This window comes from Quercus robur, chromosome 6 (genome assembly GCF_932294415.1).
Source record: "Quercus robur chromosome 6, dhQueRobu3.1, whole genome shotgun sequence".
NCBI classification, from domain to species: domain Eukaryota; kingdom Viridiplantae; phylum Streptophyta; class Magnoliopsida; order Fagales; family Fagaceae; genus Quercus; species Quercus robur.
This window is the reverse complement of record NC_065539.1, coordinates 42,885,004-42,901,958: the sequence shown is the minus strand read 5'-3', so window position 1 is coordinate 42,901,958 and position 16,955 is coordinate 42,885,004. Positions and strand designations below refer to the sequence as shown.

Sequence of the window (16,955 nt, the reverse complement as noted above, 5' to 3'; positions counted from 1 at the left end):
GAACTTAATAGTTAGTACCTTTGACATTTAAAAGAAATTATTGCTACGATAGGATTTAAAGTTTATAGTATCTACGTTATGATAATTGTTGTTTGTCATTATGTTAAGCCATCAATGTGTTTCTTTTCATTATAGATGGTATTCAAATCCAAATCCATTATTCAAGGATGAAAATCTTTATCTAATAAACTAACTAGAACCCATTAGTCATTATACCAACACACATAAAGACATAAATAAATTAAATAATGATTTCAAGAGAAAAACCTCAAGTGTCCAACTTCTTGGTAAGCAAATTGCTCAATAACATCCCTGGTAAAAGGATCCAAATTTGCCTTTTTAGCACCAATGGGTGTTGGACCTCCCTGGGTTAAATTTGGAGCAACTTTATCTAATCCATAACCCAGAGCGCCATACAAAAAGAATTCAGCTTCAAAGAACTCTAAATTTAGAGGAAATTCCAGAAGATCCACATCTGCTTTTGCGATTGATGTGTGTGAGTCGAGTTCAGAAGAATAAAATTTGGGAAGGAAGAGTAGGGATATTAGTAAAGTGGTGATGGTGGTTGTGCTAGCAGCAGTTAGTGCCATAATTTTCTTTTTTGCTGTCTATTTTGTTGCTAGATAGCTACTCTTAGATATGTCTGATTGATGTTACTACTGTTTATATTTATATATAATCTCTGGCTGGTTATATTTAGAAAAATGCCACATTGCTAACGTCGTTGGTTTTTTTTTTCCTTCTTTTTTTGATAAGGCTAATGTCATTGTTTGTATTTAGAATAATGCCAATGTAGATATGTCAGATTGATGCTGTAGCTACTGTTTATATTTGGAATAATGTCAATGTACGTAGATATGTCAAATTGATGATGCAGCTACTATTTATATTTGGAATAATATGGACATTATTTTTGGATGGTTTGGTGGCTGTTGAATGGGGGATGATTTGAAAAGGTAAAACTAATTCTATTTTATTTGAGTTGTGAACTTATGATGCACTGATGCTAATGTGGACTTTGTCACAACCAATTCTAAAAGCTAAATTGGCACTTGACTCGTACAAAAAGTCTAATAAAAACCGTTTCTACCATTTTATTATTATTTTTTTAGATAAAAATTCAACCATATTTTTCGTAGTTGCTGAAGTGGTGGCTTATGATTGATATATGTTGTGTATGTAGCATTATTTGGTTTCCATAGGCTTTGGCTTATAGTCATGCACATTGAGTCTATCCATTATGTGACATGGATGTCCCTTAGGAGGCTTATGCGCACGCTCTTTATGAATCCATGAAATGGTCTATTTCTAGGCGCTATTCAATGGCAATTTTCCTGCTGCAACTGGATGTAAATGATTGACAAATATAAGATAAAAGTTACAAAATGTGGAGAATGTGGCAAACCGTAGAAGTATGCAAGCAACCCACGAAAACCGTCTCCTTATAGTGATATTGAATTCATTAAAATATTTTGTCGAGCTTTTAAATCGGGAGAAACGATTTGAATTTTGGATGTCCTCGTTATAATTACCAAAAAGTGCAAATTAATTTTCAAAGTTATTGGCAAATATAACTGTCCATTTCGTTGACCTAAAAAACATCATCCAATGCTTTTTATCTGCAATAAATCATTATACGATGAGTGTCTATAAATAAACATCAAAAAATTTATATTTGCTTCTACTTATGGGTGATTCTATTTTTCAAGTCTTCAAGAGTTATTTCTCAAAAAAAAGTCTTCAAGAGTTGTATTTTATATCTCAAGATATGGCTATTATAAACTATTAGTATATAATCTGTGTCTACACACAGGAATGATAAATTGAAGTGGTTCTATTGATGTTAGCTTGAATTATTAAATATATAGGACACTAGTTCGATCTAGATATTTAGAGGTACTAAAATTATTTTTCCTTACAATTTTCATGATATTAGTTACGCCAAATTTCTCATTACATTGTTATTATGTGTATAATTTTGAAAATCACTATTGGATACTACATAAGTACATATACAATATCAATTCAAAATCATTGTATGTGAAATTCTACTAAATTCAACACAAAAAAAAAGAGAAAAAAAAAAAAGATTGGTCTAATAGTATCTCCTAAATTGAATGGGGATAGGTGCATTGGATCGTTCAGCTCAATTACAATTTTTTAGGTTCAAGATCTTCGCATACAAAATATTTGAATAGAAATATTATAAAATAAAAAATAAAAAAAATATATGCTCATTAGTTTAAAGAAAAAATAACAGCAAAAATTTAAATAATTTAATTTTTATGGAAAGCTAACAAACGCAAAATCCAAATTTGATTCTAATTGAATTTTCTTTAAACTTTGATATATATATATATATATATATATGTAACGACTGAAATTGAATTGGTCCCAAAATTGGATTGGGCTCAAACACTAATGGCCCAAACAATAAATTTGTAGAGCGTGGATGGAAGAACTAGACCTATCCCAGAGGAAAAACGATTAGATTTAACGTTTCAAGACGGTTTGACACAAGTACAATTAGAAATCTATCTTCGGAAGAGCTTCAGTAACTTGTATCATATGGTTTCCTTTTAATATCCAATTGTCCAAGAGTTCAAATCCCCTTTTCTTAGTACATCTTTCCATGTTATATACTATAATCTTGATGTCATCCTTACCACACATGTGCAGGTTAGATTCGGGGGATTCCTTCCTGTCCCATCCAGCATCTCCCAGAACCATCAACCAGTAGTTGTAAGGCTGCTTGATCACTGTTCAGGCATCACTTTCACATTAATGCGGTCAGAGAGTTAGTTGAGAGGCATTTAATGCGGAGGTAGCAGCTTTTAAAGATATTTGTTCACCTTTCTTTTCTTATCCCTGGTCCAATGTCCCTTCCTTAGTTGTGAGGTAACTCCGAAGTAAGTTCGTGATGACATGGCACTCAGATTTACCTCGAACACATGTGCTGAGAAGACTTCTGTCCTCGGACGCTTGTTGGACCCATCTCACATTGTCTCTACTCCTCTTTTCATTTTATTCTCCTCATAGCCTTGTTTGGGCCTCCTCGGATAGGGCCATAGGCCCAATTAAAATTGCTTTAACAATACTTCCTAATTAATTGGTCCCCATAATAGCCCCTCAAAATCTGGCTTTTTGACTCTTTGGGAGAAAAGGATGATTTTGATGTCCTCAGCCCATCTTGCTTTTGGTTCCACTCTGTATTCCTGACCTCTTACATGTCTTTCTATATGCTCTGGGCACGCTCTTGACGCTTCGGCGTCCAGAGTGTGCCAGCATTAAATTTTGGCGACGCCCTTGTCCCCCACGTTCAACGGTAAGATGTAAATCAAATGGTGAAGGGCTTCTCTTGTTTTACGAGCGGGAACTTTCCCGCTTGTAACTTCTGTGCTACTATAAATAGCTTTTCAAATCAATTCTCTCTCTTACTTTCAGCAATCACACAATCCTAGAGCTCATACACTGAACCTGTCTCTCTCTTTTGTTTCCCTGTGCATCTACAAATACTAGAATTTTGTCCCAGGACCCTCTTTCAAACCTGTAAGTCTTCTTAAAACCTTTTTAGCTTTCATCTTACACTTGTTAACTTCCCCAAAGCATCTGGTTCGAGGAGCCAGACATGACTAAGATTCTGTTTAATCACATATAAAAATTTCATAGAGTGTTAACTTCCCCAAAGCCTCTGGTCCAAGTAGCCAGGCATTACTAAGGTTCTGTTTAAACACATATAAAGATGTCATAGAGTGTTAATTTCCCCAAAGCATCTGGTTCGAGGAGCCAAGTATGACTATGATTCTATTTAATCACTTGTAAAAAAGTCATAGAGAGTTAATTTCCCCAAAACATCTGGTTCGACGTGCGTGGCATAACTATGGTTCTGTTTAATCACTTATAAAGAAGTCATATTGTGTTAATTTCGCCAAAGCATATGCTCCGACGAGCCAGGCGTGATTAATATTCTATTTAATTACTTATAAAGATGTCATAGAGCGTTAACTTCCCCAAAGCATCTGGTCTAGGGAGCTGGGCATGACTAAGGTTCTGTTTAAATACTTATAAAGATGTCATAGTGTGTTAATTTCCCGAAGCGTCTGGTCCGAAGAGGCAGGCATGACTAAGGTTCTGTTTAAACACTTATAAAGATATCATAGACCGTTAATTTCCTGAAAGCATTTGTACGTTTTTAGACCCCTTAAAAACATAATTGGATTAACCTAGATAATTAGCCAAGTTATTACTTAGTCCAAATTCCAAATCTAGGTTATCATAGCCAAACAATCATATCATGCATAGCAGCGGAAAGATAAATAAGACAATGATATGATCACTGAGGAAACCAAACCGGTAAAAACCTGGGGAGGATTTTGACATGAACTTCACCAACAATTGTGATGAAACCCAATAACAATGATGGTTTGGAACCCCAAGATCATGTAGACAAGATTTGTTGAGCCTTGACCCGTCACCTAACCAAATGAAAACCAAGACTACGATAGAATTGAAACGCCACACCAAGAATTCCTAAGAATCTCTCAAGAATCAAAGGTGATAAGTTTGGTTGTTTGAACGCCAAAAGATTAACTTGATAAGTTCAAGAGTTCTTTTAAGAACCAAGAGGATCACAAGACTCACAAGGAGAATAATTTTCTGAATACCAATTTGTCCTCTTTAAAATTCGTACTACCAGATTTATACTTGGAACAACACTCCAGGAATAGGTAAAAATCATAATTACAACTTCAAAAAGAACACAAAAATTAATATAATCAAGTTCCCACATTTTTTTTAGTTTTCTAGGACTTCTAAAGGCAGTCAAAAATAGCTAAATGACTAGGATTAACATGCCCAGCCAATACCCAGGCATCTTCCCATTTAATATCCTTGGAACTTAACAAATTCAAACCCTTTTGTGGTCAGACCATGCTACCAAGACATCTTCCCATTTAATATCCTTGGAACTTAACAAATTCACACCCTTTTATGGTCAGACCATGCTGGTTGTGAATTTGCATGCATTAGCCTCTTCAATTGCTTTGATGACATGGACTAAGCCTTGATTATTATTTGAGCCCATCTTGGTCTTTTTAGAATCAGCCCAATTCTCTTGGACTAGCCAATTCAGTGCTTCCTTGAAACGTTTGGCTCTAAGTCTTGTAATTGGGCCACTAGAAAATGACAAAGGGTCTTGTGCAAGTTCAGCTCCATTTCCACTTTTATAATCAGCATGTCTAGCTCCTTGGTGTGCATCATTCTCCCCCTCTTGAGAAGGATTTGTCCTCAAATCATCACCTACATCAAAAGGAGACAAATCAGCAACATTAAAGCTTGCACTGACACCATACTCATCGGGTAAGTCTAGCTTGTAGGCATTATCATTGATGCGCTCCACCACTTGAAATGGTCCGTCACCCCGAGGTAGGAGTTTTGAACGCCGTTTCTCTGGAAAACATTCCTTCCTTAAGTGCAACCAAACCCAATCTCCTGGTTCAAACACTACCTTCTTGCGTCCCTTGTTGGCTTGATGGGCATATTGTTGAGTCCTCCTTTCAATGTTCAGCTGTGCCTTTTCATGAATCATCTTTACAAATTCTGCTTTCTTTTTGCCATCTAAGTTCACACGTTCACTCAAAGGTAAAGAAGTTAAATCCAAAGGTGACAATGGATTAAAACCATAAACAATTTCAAATGGTGAAAACTTAGATGCAGAATGTATACTTCTATTGTAAGAAAATTCAACATGTGGCAAACAATCTTCCCAGGTTTTCAAGTTCTTTTTAATGATAGCACGCAAAAAGGAAGACAATGTTCTATTTACTACTTCAGTTTGACCATCCGTTTGTGGATGACAAGTAGTAGAAAACAATAACTTGGTGCCCAACTTTCCCCACAAAGTTTTCCAAAAGTAACTCAAAAACTTTGCATCCCTATCAGAAACAATGGTCCTAGGCATACCATGTTGCCTAACAATTTCTTTGAAGAATAAATCAGCTATATGTGATGCATCATTAGTTTTGTGACATGCAATGAAGTGTGCCATCTTGGAAAATCTATCGACCACCACTAAAACTGAATCTCTCCCCCTCTTAGTCCTAGGTAAACCTAAAACAAAATCCATAGAAATATCAGCCCAAGGTTCACTAGGTATTGGCAAAGGGGTGTACAAACCATGGGGTTTCAACTTAGACTTAGCTTGTTTACACGTGATACATGTCTCACATATTCTTTCCACATCACGTTTCACATGAGGCCAAAAAAAAATGATCATGCAAAATTCCTAAAGTCTTAGCTACACCAAAGTGACCCATCAAACCACCACCATGAGCTTCTCTCACAAGCAATTCACGCAAAGAACACACAGGCACACACAGTTTATTTTCCCGAAACAAAAATCCATCATGCCTATGAAACTTACCAAATGCTATTTTTTCACATGCATTGAACACATCACAAAAATCAGAATCTTGTACATACAGATCCTTATTGTATTCAAAGCCAAGCATTTTTGTATCTAAAATGGAAAGTAAAGCATACCTTCGGGACAATGCATTAGCCACCACCTTTTCCTTACCTTGCTTGTATCTGATCACATAAGGAAATGTTTCAATGAATTCCACCCACTTGGCATGGCGTTTGTTCAACCTTTGCTGCCCTTTCAAATGCTTCAAAGATTCATGATCTGTGTGAATCACAAATTCCTTTGGCCATAGATAGTGTTGCCAATTTTCCAAAGCCCTTACCAAGGCATACATCTCCTTATCATAAGTGGGGTAATTTAGGGCTGCCTCACCCAACTTTTCACTGAAATAAGCAACTGGACGGCCTTCTTGCATCAAAACAGCTCCAATACCTATTCCTGAAGCATCACACTCAATTTCAAAAGTTTTAGCAAAGTTAGGTAAAACAAGCAAAGGTGCATTAGTTAAATTTTCTTTGAGCTGATTAAATGCCTTTTCTTGTTCTTTCCCCCACTTAAACGACACATTTTTCTAGATGAATTAAGTGAGAGGGGCGGCTAAGCTACTAAAATCACGCACAAACTGTCTATAGAAGCTAGCTAAGCCATGGAAACTCCTCACTTGGCTGATTGTTGTAGGCGTTGGCCACTCTTGGATTGCCTTCACCTTTTCCTTGTCCACCTCAATTCCTCCTTTACTAACAACAAAACCAAGAAACACAAGCTTATTCGTACAAAAGGTGCACTTTTTGAGGTTAGCAAACAACCTTTCTTTCCTTAGAATTTCCAAAACAGATTTCAAATGCATTACGTGTTCTTCCAAATTTTTGCTATAAATTAGGATATCATCAAAATACACAACTACAAATCTGCCAATAAATGCACGCAAAACATGGTTCATCAAACGCATAAATGTGCTCGGAGCATTAGTTAAACCAAAAGGCATTACTAACCACTCATATAAACCATATTTAGTCTTAAAAGCAGTTTTCCATTCATCACCTTCCTTCATCCTAATCTGGTGATATCCACTCTTAAGATCAATTTTTGTTAAGACACAAGAACCATGTAATTCATCCAGCATATCATCTAATCTAGGAATGGGATGACGATATTTTACCGTTATGTTGTTGATGGCTCGGCAGTCGACACACATCCTCCATGTTCCATCCTTCTTAGGAACTAATAACACCGGAACCGCAGAAGGACTCATGCTTTCTCGCACATATCCCTTTTCCAATAATTCACCTACTTGCCTCTGAAGTTCCTTGGTCTCCTCGGGATTACTCCTATAAGCAGGTCGGTTTGGAATTGATGCACTAGGTATGAAATCAATTTGATGTTCAATCCCTCAAATTGGAGGTAAACCATGAGGTACCTCTTCGAGAAGGACATCTTCAAACTCCTGCGAAAGAGAAACAATATTGCTCGGTAATGCACCGGCGAGATCATTAGTACATAAAAGAGCCTCCTTGTACATGAGTATAATAAGGGGCTGGTGTGAAAATAATGCTCTCTTGATCTCACTTTTTTTTGCAATGTAATTGAATTTTTCCTCTCTTGCTCTTATTATGGCCGAATCCCTCTCTCTTTCTTTTTCACTCTGATCACTGTTTTTCTCTCCTTTTTTTTTTAACTCTTTTTTTTCAATTTCGGCCTTCCTTTCTTTTTCCTTTTTTTTTTTTTTTCATTTGATTTTTGTAACTTCAATTGGTCCTCCCTGACCTGTTTAGGAGTTAATGGCACAAGAGTAATAGGTTGCACTTTAAGAATGAAAGAATACTTATTTGTGAATCCATCATGCGTAACCTTCTGATCATACTGCCATGGTCTTCCCAACAATACATGGCACGCATGCATGGGAACCACATCACATAGCACCTCATCCTCATATTTGCCAATGGATAATGCCACCAACACATGTCTTGTCACCTTGATTTCGCCACATTCATTTAGCCACTGAAGCCGGTAAGGTTGAGGATGTTTCAAGGTAGTTAAGGCCAATTTTTCCACCAAATAAGTGCTGGCTACGTTTGTGCAACTCCCTCCATCGATAATGACATTGCAAACTTTGTTATTTACAAAGCACCGAGTATGAAACAAGTTCTCCCTTTGATTACTTTCTTCCTCCTTAACCTGCACAATGAGAACTCGCCTTGCTACCAATAAATCTCCAACCACAGCATTTTGCTCATCATCGGCATCCTCCAAAGATGGCATGTCATCATCATCTACTTCTTCCTCATTCTCCGACTCAAGCTCTCCTTGAGCATTTATCACCATCACCCTTTTGTTTACACACTGGCTAGCTATGTGTCCCCGCCCTTGACATTTAAAACACTTAATATCACGTGTTTTAGAACTCGAAGCCTCGGTGTTACCTAAGGTGGTCTTTGAGTTGGCACTCTTAAATGGTTCAAATTTTGGCTTATTTTGTAGCTGCTCATCCCTTTTTGGAGCTGTCTTCCATGGACTGGTGGTAGCCATAGGTTGTCCCCTCCTAGCCAATCCCTTTCATTTGAATTGTTCCCCCACCTTTATGGCTTGATGAACCATATCTGTCAATTCAACATAGTGCTGTCTCTCAACTATATCCGCAATCTCACGATTTAAACCGTGCAAGAACCTAGCCATGGTGGCTTCCCGGTCCTCTTCTACATTAGCCCGGATCATGGCTACCTCCATCTCCTTGTAATACTCATCCGCACTCTTGGAACCTTGAGTTAACCTTTATAACTTTTGATACAATCCCCTATAATAGTTATTGGGTACAAAACGCCTCCCCAAAAGCATTTTCATCTCCTCCCAAGTGTCCACGGGTGGTTCTCTATTCCTCCTCCTATTAATCAATAATTGATCCCACCAAACAATGGCATAATCAGTAAATTCAATTGCAACCAACTTAACCTTCTTTATCTCCGAATAGTTGTGACAATCAAACACCATCTCCATTTTAGTTTCCCACTCCAAATAAACTTTAGGATCATTTTTACCTTGAAAAGATGGGATTTTAATCTTTATGTTTCCTAAATCATTATCCCTCCTAGGCCTACCCATCCTTGCTTCTCTATTCCCATACCCACGCTCAAACTTGCCTTGTTTCACATATGGCCTATCAACCTCCTCCGACTCCGCCTCTTCCTCAACATTCTGCAATGGAACATGCCCACCTTGCTGCCTATTGGGGTTGTCATGTTGTTGGGCCCTAGGAGTTCCCGCTTCTACCCTATCCAACCTCTAATGAATAGGTTCTAATTCAGCCCTCAATATACGCCTCATGTCCCCTAGCATCGCTTGCATTTGGAGGGTCTGATCCGTTGGTGGTTGAAGTCCTTCGGTTATGTCTTCTTCTTGATTATTGGACATATTTAAAATCTGCAAAACAAAGTTAGAATCCTCACAAGCCCTCCCGTACGTGTTTCACTCAAGAATTGATACACTCGCACTCGTATTTTCACTCTAAACGGCTTTTATCCTCTTATGGTCTCACACACTCTTGCCTTTTTCCACTCTTTTGTGTCTTCTTTAGTTCTTAATCGAACTTCAAGAAACTAATTCAAAATAAAACTAGCAGCTATTCAAAATGAGAAACAACCAAAACTCATCAACAAGGTCAAGAACTTGAATAAGGTGAGAAACAAGATTGAAATGAAGAAATTTTCTTCCTGGAAATAATATGACTGAGAAATTTTCCACTTCGTGTATTGAGAAATCTTCTTTTCCTTTTTTTTTTTTTTTTTTTTTGAGCAAGGAACAGGAAATAGAATGAAAATAAAAGATAGTCAAACTTATCTTAGAACCAAAGCTCTGATACCAAAGTGATATGAACTTCACCAACAATTGTGATGAAACCCAATAACAATGATGGTTTGGAACCCCAAGATCGTGTAGACAAGATTTGTTGAGCCTTGACCCATCACCTAACCAGATGAAAACCAAGACTACGATAGAATTGAAACGCCACACCAAGAATTCCTAAGAATCTCTCAAGAATCAAAGGTGATAAGTTTGGTTGTTTGAACGCCACAAGATTAACTTGATAAGTTCAAGAGTTCTTTTAAGAACCAAGAGGATCACAAGACTCACAAGGAGAATAATTTTCTGAATACCAATCTGTCCTCTTTAAAATTCGTACTACCAAATTTATACTTGGAACAACCCTCCAAGAATAGGTAAAAATCATAATTAAAACTTCAAAAACAACACAAAAATTAATATAATCAAGTTCCCACGTTTTTTTTAGTTTTCTAGGACTTCTAAAGGCAGTCAAAAATAGCTAAATGACTAGGATTAACATGCCCAGCCAATACCAAGGCATCTTCCCATTTAATATCCATGGAACTTAACAAATTCACACCCTTTTGTGGTCAGACTATGCTACCAAGACATCTTCCCATTTAATATCCTTGGAACTTAACAAATTCACACCCTTTTATGGTCAGACCATACTGGTTGCGAATTTGCATGCATTAGCCTCTTCAATTGCTTTGATAACATGGACTAAGCCTTGATTATTATTTGAGCCCATCTTGGTCTTTTTAGAATCAGCCTAATTCTCTTGGACTAGCCCATTCAGTGCTTCCTTGAAACGTTTGGCTCTAAGTCTTGTAATTGGGCCACTAGAAAATGACAAAGGGTCTTGTGCAAGTTCAACTCCATTTCCACTTGTATAATCAGCATGTCCAGCTCCTTGGTGTGCATCAGATTTAACCTAGCTATCCTCAAGGTAAACCTAAATCCACTATGAAAGAATTGAAGTTTTATAGTTGGACCTAGACCACTAACATCCTATTGGTACCCACCAGTAGAAACTTACTGACACGACCACGTGCAAGCTCGGATGTTAGTAGAAATGTAAAGACCAGGGACTCCTTCTTTCTTGGATTCTCTAGCAAGTATAAGCACACCCGCTTGTGTTTTTTTAAGTTCTTATGGCATCAACTGAATGATCATCAAGTTCTTGAATGACTCTCCTCTTGATAATCCTAAGCATCTGGTTAATCACTTATAAAGATGTCATAGATTTTTAACTTCCCCAAATCATCTGGTCCAAGGAGCCAGGCAAGACTAAGGTTCTGTTTAAATACTTATAAAGATGTCATAGAGTGTTAATTTCCCCAAAGCATCTGGTCCAAGGAGCCTGACATGACTAAGGTTCTATTTAATCACATATAAAGAAGTCACAGAATGTTAATTTGCCCTGAGCATATGGTCCGACAAGCCAGACAAGACTAAGGTTCTGTTTAATCACTTATATAGATGTCACGGAGCGTTAACTTTCCCAAAGCGCCTGGTCTGAGTTGCCGGGCATTACTAAGGATCTGTTTAAACACTTATAAATATGTCATGGTGTGTTAAATTCTCAAAAACATCTGGTCCGAAGAGCCAGGCATGATTAAGTTTCTGTTTACTCACTTATAAAAGTATTATAGTGTTAAATTCCCGAAAGTATCTGGTCCGAGGAGCCAGGCATGACTTAGGTTCTGTTGAAACACTTATAAAGATGTCACAGAGTGTTAACTTCCCCAATACATCTGGTCCGAGGAGCCAGGCATAACTAAGATTCTGTTTAATCACTTATAAAATGTCATAGAGTGTTAACTTCCCCAAAGCCTCTAGGCCGAGTAGCTAGGCATGACTAAGGTTCTATTTAAACACATATAAAGATGTCATAGAGTGTTAATTTCCTCAAAGCATCTGGTTCGAGGTGCTAGGCATGACTATGATTCTGCTTAATCACTTATAAAGAAGTCATAGAGTGTTAATTTCCCCAAAGCATCTAGTTCGACGTGCAAGGCATGACTATGGTTCTGCTTAATCACTTATAAAGAAGTCATAGAGTGTTAATTTCCTAAAAGCATCTGGTCCGACGAGCCAAGCATGATTAAGGTTCTGTTTAATCACTTATAAAGATATCATAAAGCGTTAACTTCCCCAAAGCGTCTGGTCTAAGGAGTTGGTCATGACTAAGGTTCTGTTTAAATACTTATAAAGATGTCATAGAGTGTTAATTTCTAGAAGCGTCTGGTCCGAAGAGGCAGGCATGACTAAGGTTCTGTTTAAAAACTTATAAAGATATAATAGAGCATTAATTTCTCCAAAGCGTTTGGTCCGACGAACCAGGCTTGACTAAGGTTCTGTTTAATCATTTATAAAAGTATCATAGAGTGTTAATTTCCCGAAAGCATCGCGTCCGAGGAGCTAGGCATGACTAAGATTCTGTTTAATCACTTATAAAGATGTAATAGAATGTTAACTTCTCCAAAGCATCTGGTCCGAGGGGTCAGTCATGGCAAAGGCTCTGTTTAATCACATATAAAAATGTCATGGAGTGTTAATTTCCCCAAAGCATCGAGTCCAAGGAGCCAGGCATAACTAAGGATCTGTTTAATCGCTTCTAAAGATATCATAGAGCATTAATTTCCCCAACGCGCCTGGTCTGAGTAGCAAGGCTTGACTAAGGTTCTGTTTAATCACTTATAAAAGTATCATAGAGTGTTAATTTCCCGAAAGCATGGGGTCCGAAGAGCCAGGCATGACTAAGGTTCTGTTTAATCAGTTACAAAGTTGTAATAGAAAGTTAACTTCCCCAAAGCATCTGGTTCGAGGGGATAGTCATAGCAAAGGTTCTGTTTAATCACGTATAAAGACATCATAGAGTGTTAACATCCCCAAAGCATCTGGTCCGAGGAGGCAAGCATGACTAAGGTTGTGTTTAATCACTTATAAAGATGTCATAGAGCGTTAACTTCCCCAAAGCGTTTGGTCTAACGAGCTGGGCATGACTAAGGTTCTATTTAAACACTTATAAAGATGTCATAGTGTGTTAATTTCTCGAAGCGTCCGGTCCGAAGAGGCGGGCATGACTAAGGTTCTGTTTAAACACTTATAAAGATATCATAGACCGTTAATTTCCCGAAAGCATTTGTACATTTTTAGACCCCTTAAAAACATAATTGGATTAACCTAGATAATTAGTCAAGTTATTACTTAGTCCAAATTCCAAATCTAGGTTATCACAGCCAAACAATCATATCATGCATAGCAGCGGAAAGATAAATAAGACAATGATATGATCACCGAGGAAACCAAACCGGTAAAAACCTGGGGAGGATTTAACCTAACTATCCTCAAGGTAAACCTGAATCCACTATGAAAGAATCGAAGTTTTACAATAGGACTTAGACCACTAACATCCTATTGGTACCCACCAGTAGAAACTTACTGACATGATCACGTGCAAGCTCGGATGTTAATAGAAACGTAAAGACCAGGGACTCCTTCTTTCTTGGATTCTCCAGCAAATACAAGCACACCCGCTTGTGTTTCTTTAAGTTCTCATGGCATCAATTGAATGATCATCAAGTTCTTGAACGACTCTCCTCTTGACAATGCTAAGCATTTGGTTAATCACTTATAAAGATGTCATAGATTTTTAACTTCCCCAAATCATCTGGTCCAAGGAGCCAAGCAAGACTAAGGTTCTGTTTAAATACTTATAAAGATGTCATAGAGTGTTAATTTCCCCAAAGCATTTGGTCCAAGGAGCCTGACATGACTAAGGTTCTATTTAATCACATATAAAGAAGTCATAGAGTGTTAATTTCCCCTAAGCATATGGTCCGACGAGCCAGGCAAGATTAAGGTTCTATTTAATCACTTATAAAGATGTCACAGAGTGTTAATTTTCCCAAAGCGCCTGGTCTGAGTTGCCGGGCATGACTAAGGATCTGTTTAAACACTTATAAAGATGTCATGGTGTATTAAATTCCCAAAAACATCTGGTCCGAAGGTTAAGTTAGAGAGAATTTCTACAACTCTAGAGTGCTAGAGCTAAATGAATTACGCGTACCTTGATTTGTGAGGGTTTTGGGGTTTTTATAGTAATGTAGAGCCAATCTTAATTTCTTGGTGGAGAGGGTATTTCCTTATAGGGAAGATCTCCATTAATATTCGCAATTTACGGGATTATTTCCTTACAGGGATTCCTATGATTATGGTGGGCGTGGAGCACAAGACATTTCCATACTAGAATCCTTGGAGAAAACCCATGCCACGTGGATGCCATGTAGATGCCATAAGGGTGACACGTGGCTTCAACAGACCGTCTCCTTTTTATCCGTTCATTTAAAAGTTTCTATCTGTCTCCTTATCTTTCTGTCCGGGTCGTTTCGGGTTACCTCATCTCTAAAGTTTGACTTTGTTAATTCAATCCATCTACGTTGGGATTTACCCCTATCAGTTTCATTTCAAATGGAAATGATCCTTATCGGGTGTTGATATGGGATAAATGAAAAGGTAAAAACATAACTAAAATCTTGGACCTTTGTCAAAAAACAGGAAAGAAGATAAAGAGAAAGAAGAAAAAGATTAAAGAAAAAAAAAAGATGAAAAAGGAAAGTTAATAAAGAAGAATGAGAATAAGATCAAAATTCATATTTTTCCGTTTCAATTTACAATCATTCATATTATTCAGTGCATTCTTTGATGTGGATTGGGTAGGAGTTCACACTAATCGAAGGTCAACCACTAGCTATTATTTTCTTCTTGGTTCTTCTCTAATTTCTTGGCAAATCAAGAAACAAACTCTCCAGTATTGAAGTGGAATGTCATGCCCTTCCCAAGAATTTAGATGCGTTCACATCCTCTGCCACTCCTCTTTATTGTTATTACTGGAGCGCCATTTAGATTGCTCACAATGATGTTTTCCATGAATATATTAAACACATCGAGATTGATTGTCATTTTATCTGTTATCATATTGTCCGTGGTGCTCTCGAGATGCTTTCTGTCTCCTCTCAAGATCAACTTGCAAATATTTTCACTAAGTCACATCCTAAGGGACATCTTTGTACTTTGGTTGACAAACTTAAGATGGTCTCCCCCACCCACCTTGAGTTTGAGGGGGGCTGTAACATGTAATAGGCTTGTGGGTTTTAGGCTTGTCTTGCACACATACTTGTACTTGCCTCCTATATTATTGCACTCCTATAGTCTTGTATATTTTTATTACTTGAGAAATAAAATACAATTATTTAGTATTTCTAACAATTGAAGCATTTTCTTTCATCTTCCACAATGTCAGAACCACTTCTTTCACCTAGTGTAAAATTTTGCTTTAGCTGTTATGTCCTGTTTCGTTGGATAGAAAATGTGACAAATTTATGTTTTTGAGTTCTTTATAGAATCTAAGACTAAATTTTTTTAATGGGTTTTGGTTTGTGGCTAGATTGTGAAGGAATTTCTAAAGCAACCCAAGGTGTTTATGGTATTGTAAAATGGATCTAGTTTTCATCTCATTGCCTTTTGCAATTATGTATTTATTTAGTCAAATTTTTTTGGGTGTGATTTTGATTTTGTTGGGAATGTGTAGGTTGTTTTAGCTCAATGAAATTTTTGAAGGGCAAGAGGCCTGGAAAGGGTGAGAATTGCTATTGGAAGACCCTTGGGTTGAAATTTGTTGAGGTCTAAAAGAGGAAGTAGTAGCGAAGACCTTTGAACCAGCAGAGATGGATTTTGCTCACTTGAGAAAAATGACAAAGAGGAAGGACGGCCAAAAGCTGAACGATAAGGGGTAAGAGGTTTTGAGGAACGTGAAATTAGGAACAAGCGCACTTCGGAATGGAAAGTTAGCCATGGGCTTTCAAAGAAACAACACCAAAAGGAGGAAAATATGAGAAACAGGGAAAGGCTCAACCTTCTGGGTGATGGGCACAAAACGGGCTCTGGTACCCAGGGAGCAAAATAGGGGAATTAATAGTTCCCCAGGACCCTAGAATAACACTATAAAAAGGGGGGGAAACAACCGTCAAAAGGGAGGAATTTTTGAGGGAGAAATAAAAAAATCTCGACAAGAAACCATTAAGAGAACTTTGTCAAATTCAAGGGAAAACAGTGAAATATCTCCCGGTATCCCAGAAACAGCCACTATAGCCCATACTTGGATTCAAAAGGGTTCAAATTTTACAAGTCTTAGAGGCCTAGATAGTCATCAAAGTCTGTAATTTTTGAGCTTATTTGAACCTCGTATCACGTCTTAGTGAGCGCAATTTAACTATAATTAAGAAAAACTAATGAAGTATTTCTTATTAATTTGAGGATCCCTAATAATTGTTTTGTGTATTTCCTGATTACTTTGCACTCTTTTGCTGTTTTCGTTGTTGATTCAATACAAATATTTTCGTTTTGCTAGTTTATGTGTATTGTAGAAAACATGCCATGTGCGCCACTTGGTTCTTAAACAACCCCTTAGCTACGGCGAACCAAGCCCACTCCACCAAACTACAACTATTTGGCCCAGGATCCTAAGGCCAGTGTGCTGAAGAAAAAAGCACTCTCACAAAATTTAAGAGCATTGGCTCAATTTTTTTTTTTAATTTAAAATTTTATTTTATTGAATCCCAAATGAAAATAAGGAATGTAACAATTTCTTTTATAATGTTAATTGTAAATATTATGTATAAATGCACTTTTGGTTCCTACATTTTGGGTC

General features: G+C 37.3%; 1 protein-coding gene across 3 annotated transcripts in view; it reads right to left on the bottom strand.

The window, feature by feature from the left end:
- LOC126688866 (desiccation-related protein PCC13-62-like) overlaps positions 1 to 16,955 on the bottom strand; it is a 63,878-nt gene that overhangs the window by 1,377 nt on the left and 45,546 nt on the right. The window contains exon 1 of one of the 3 annotated variants that reach the window (XM_050383749.1): positions 268 to 647. The exons of the other annotated variants lie outside the window; for them this stretch is intronic. Coding sequence (XP_050239706.1) covers positions 268 to 590 — 323 coding nt within the window. The 5' untranslated portion in view covers positions 591 to 647. Of the gene's footprint in view, positions 1 to 267; positions 648 to 16,955 lie in introns of those variants that run through there. 3 annotated transcript variants of the gene reach the window in all.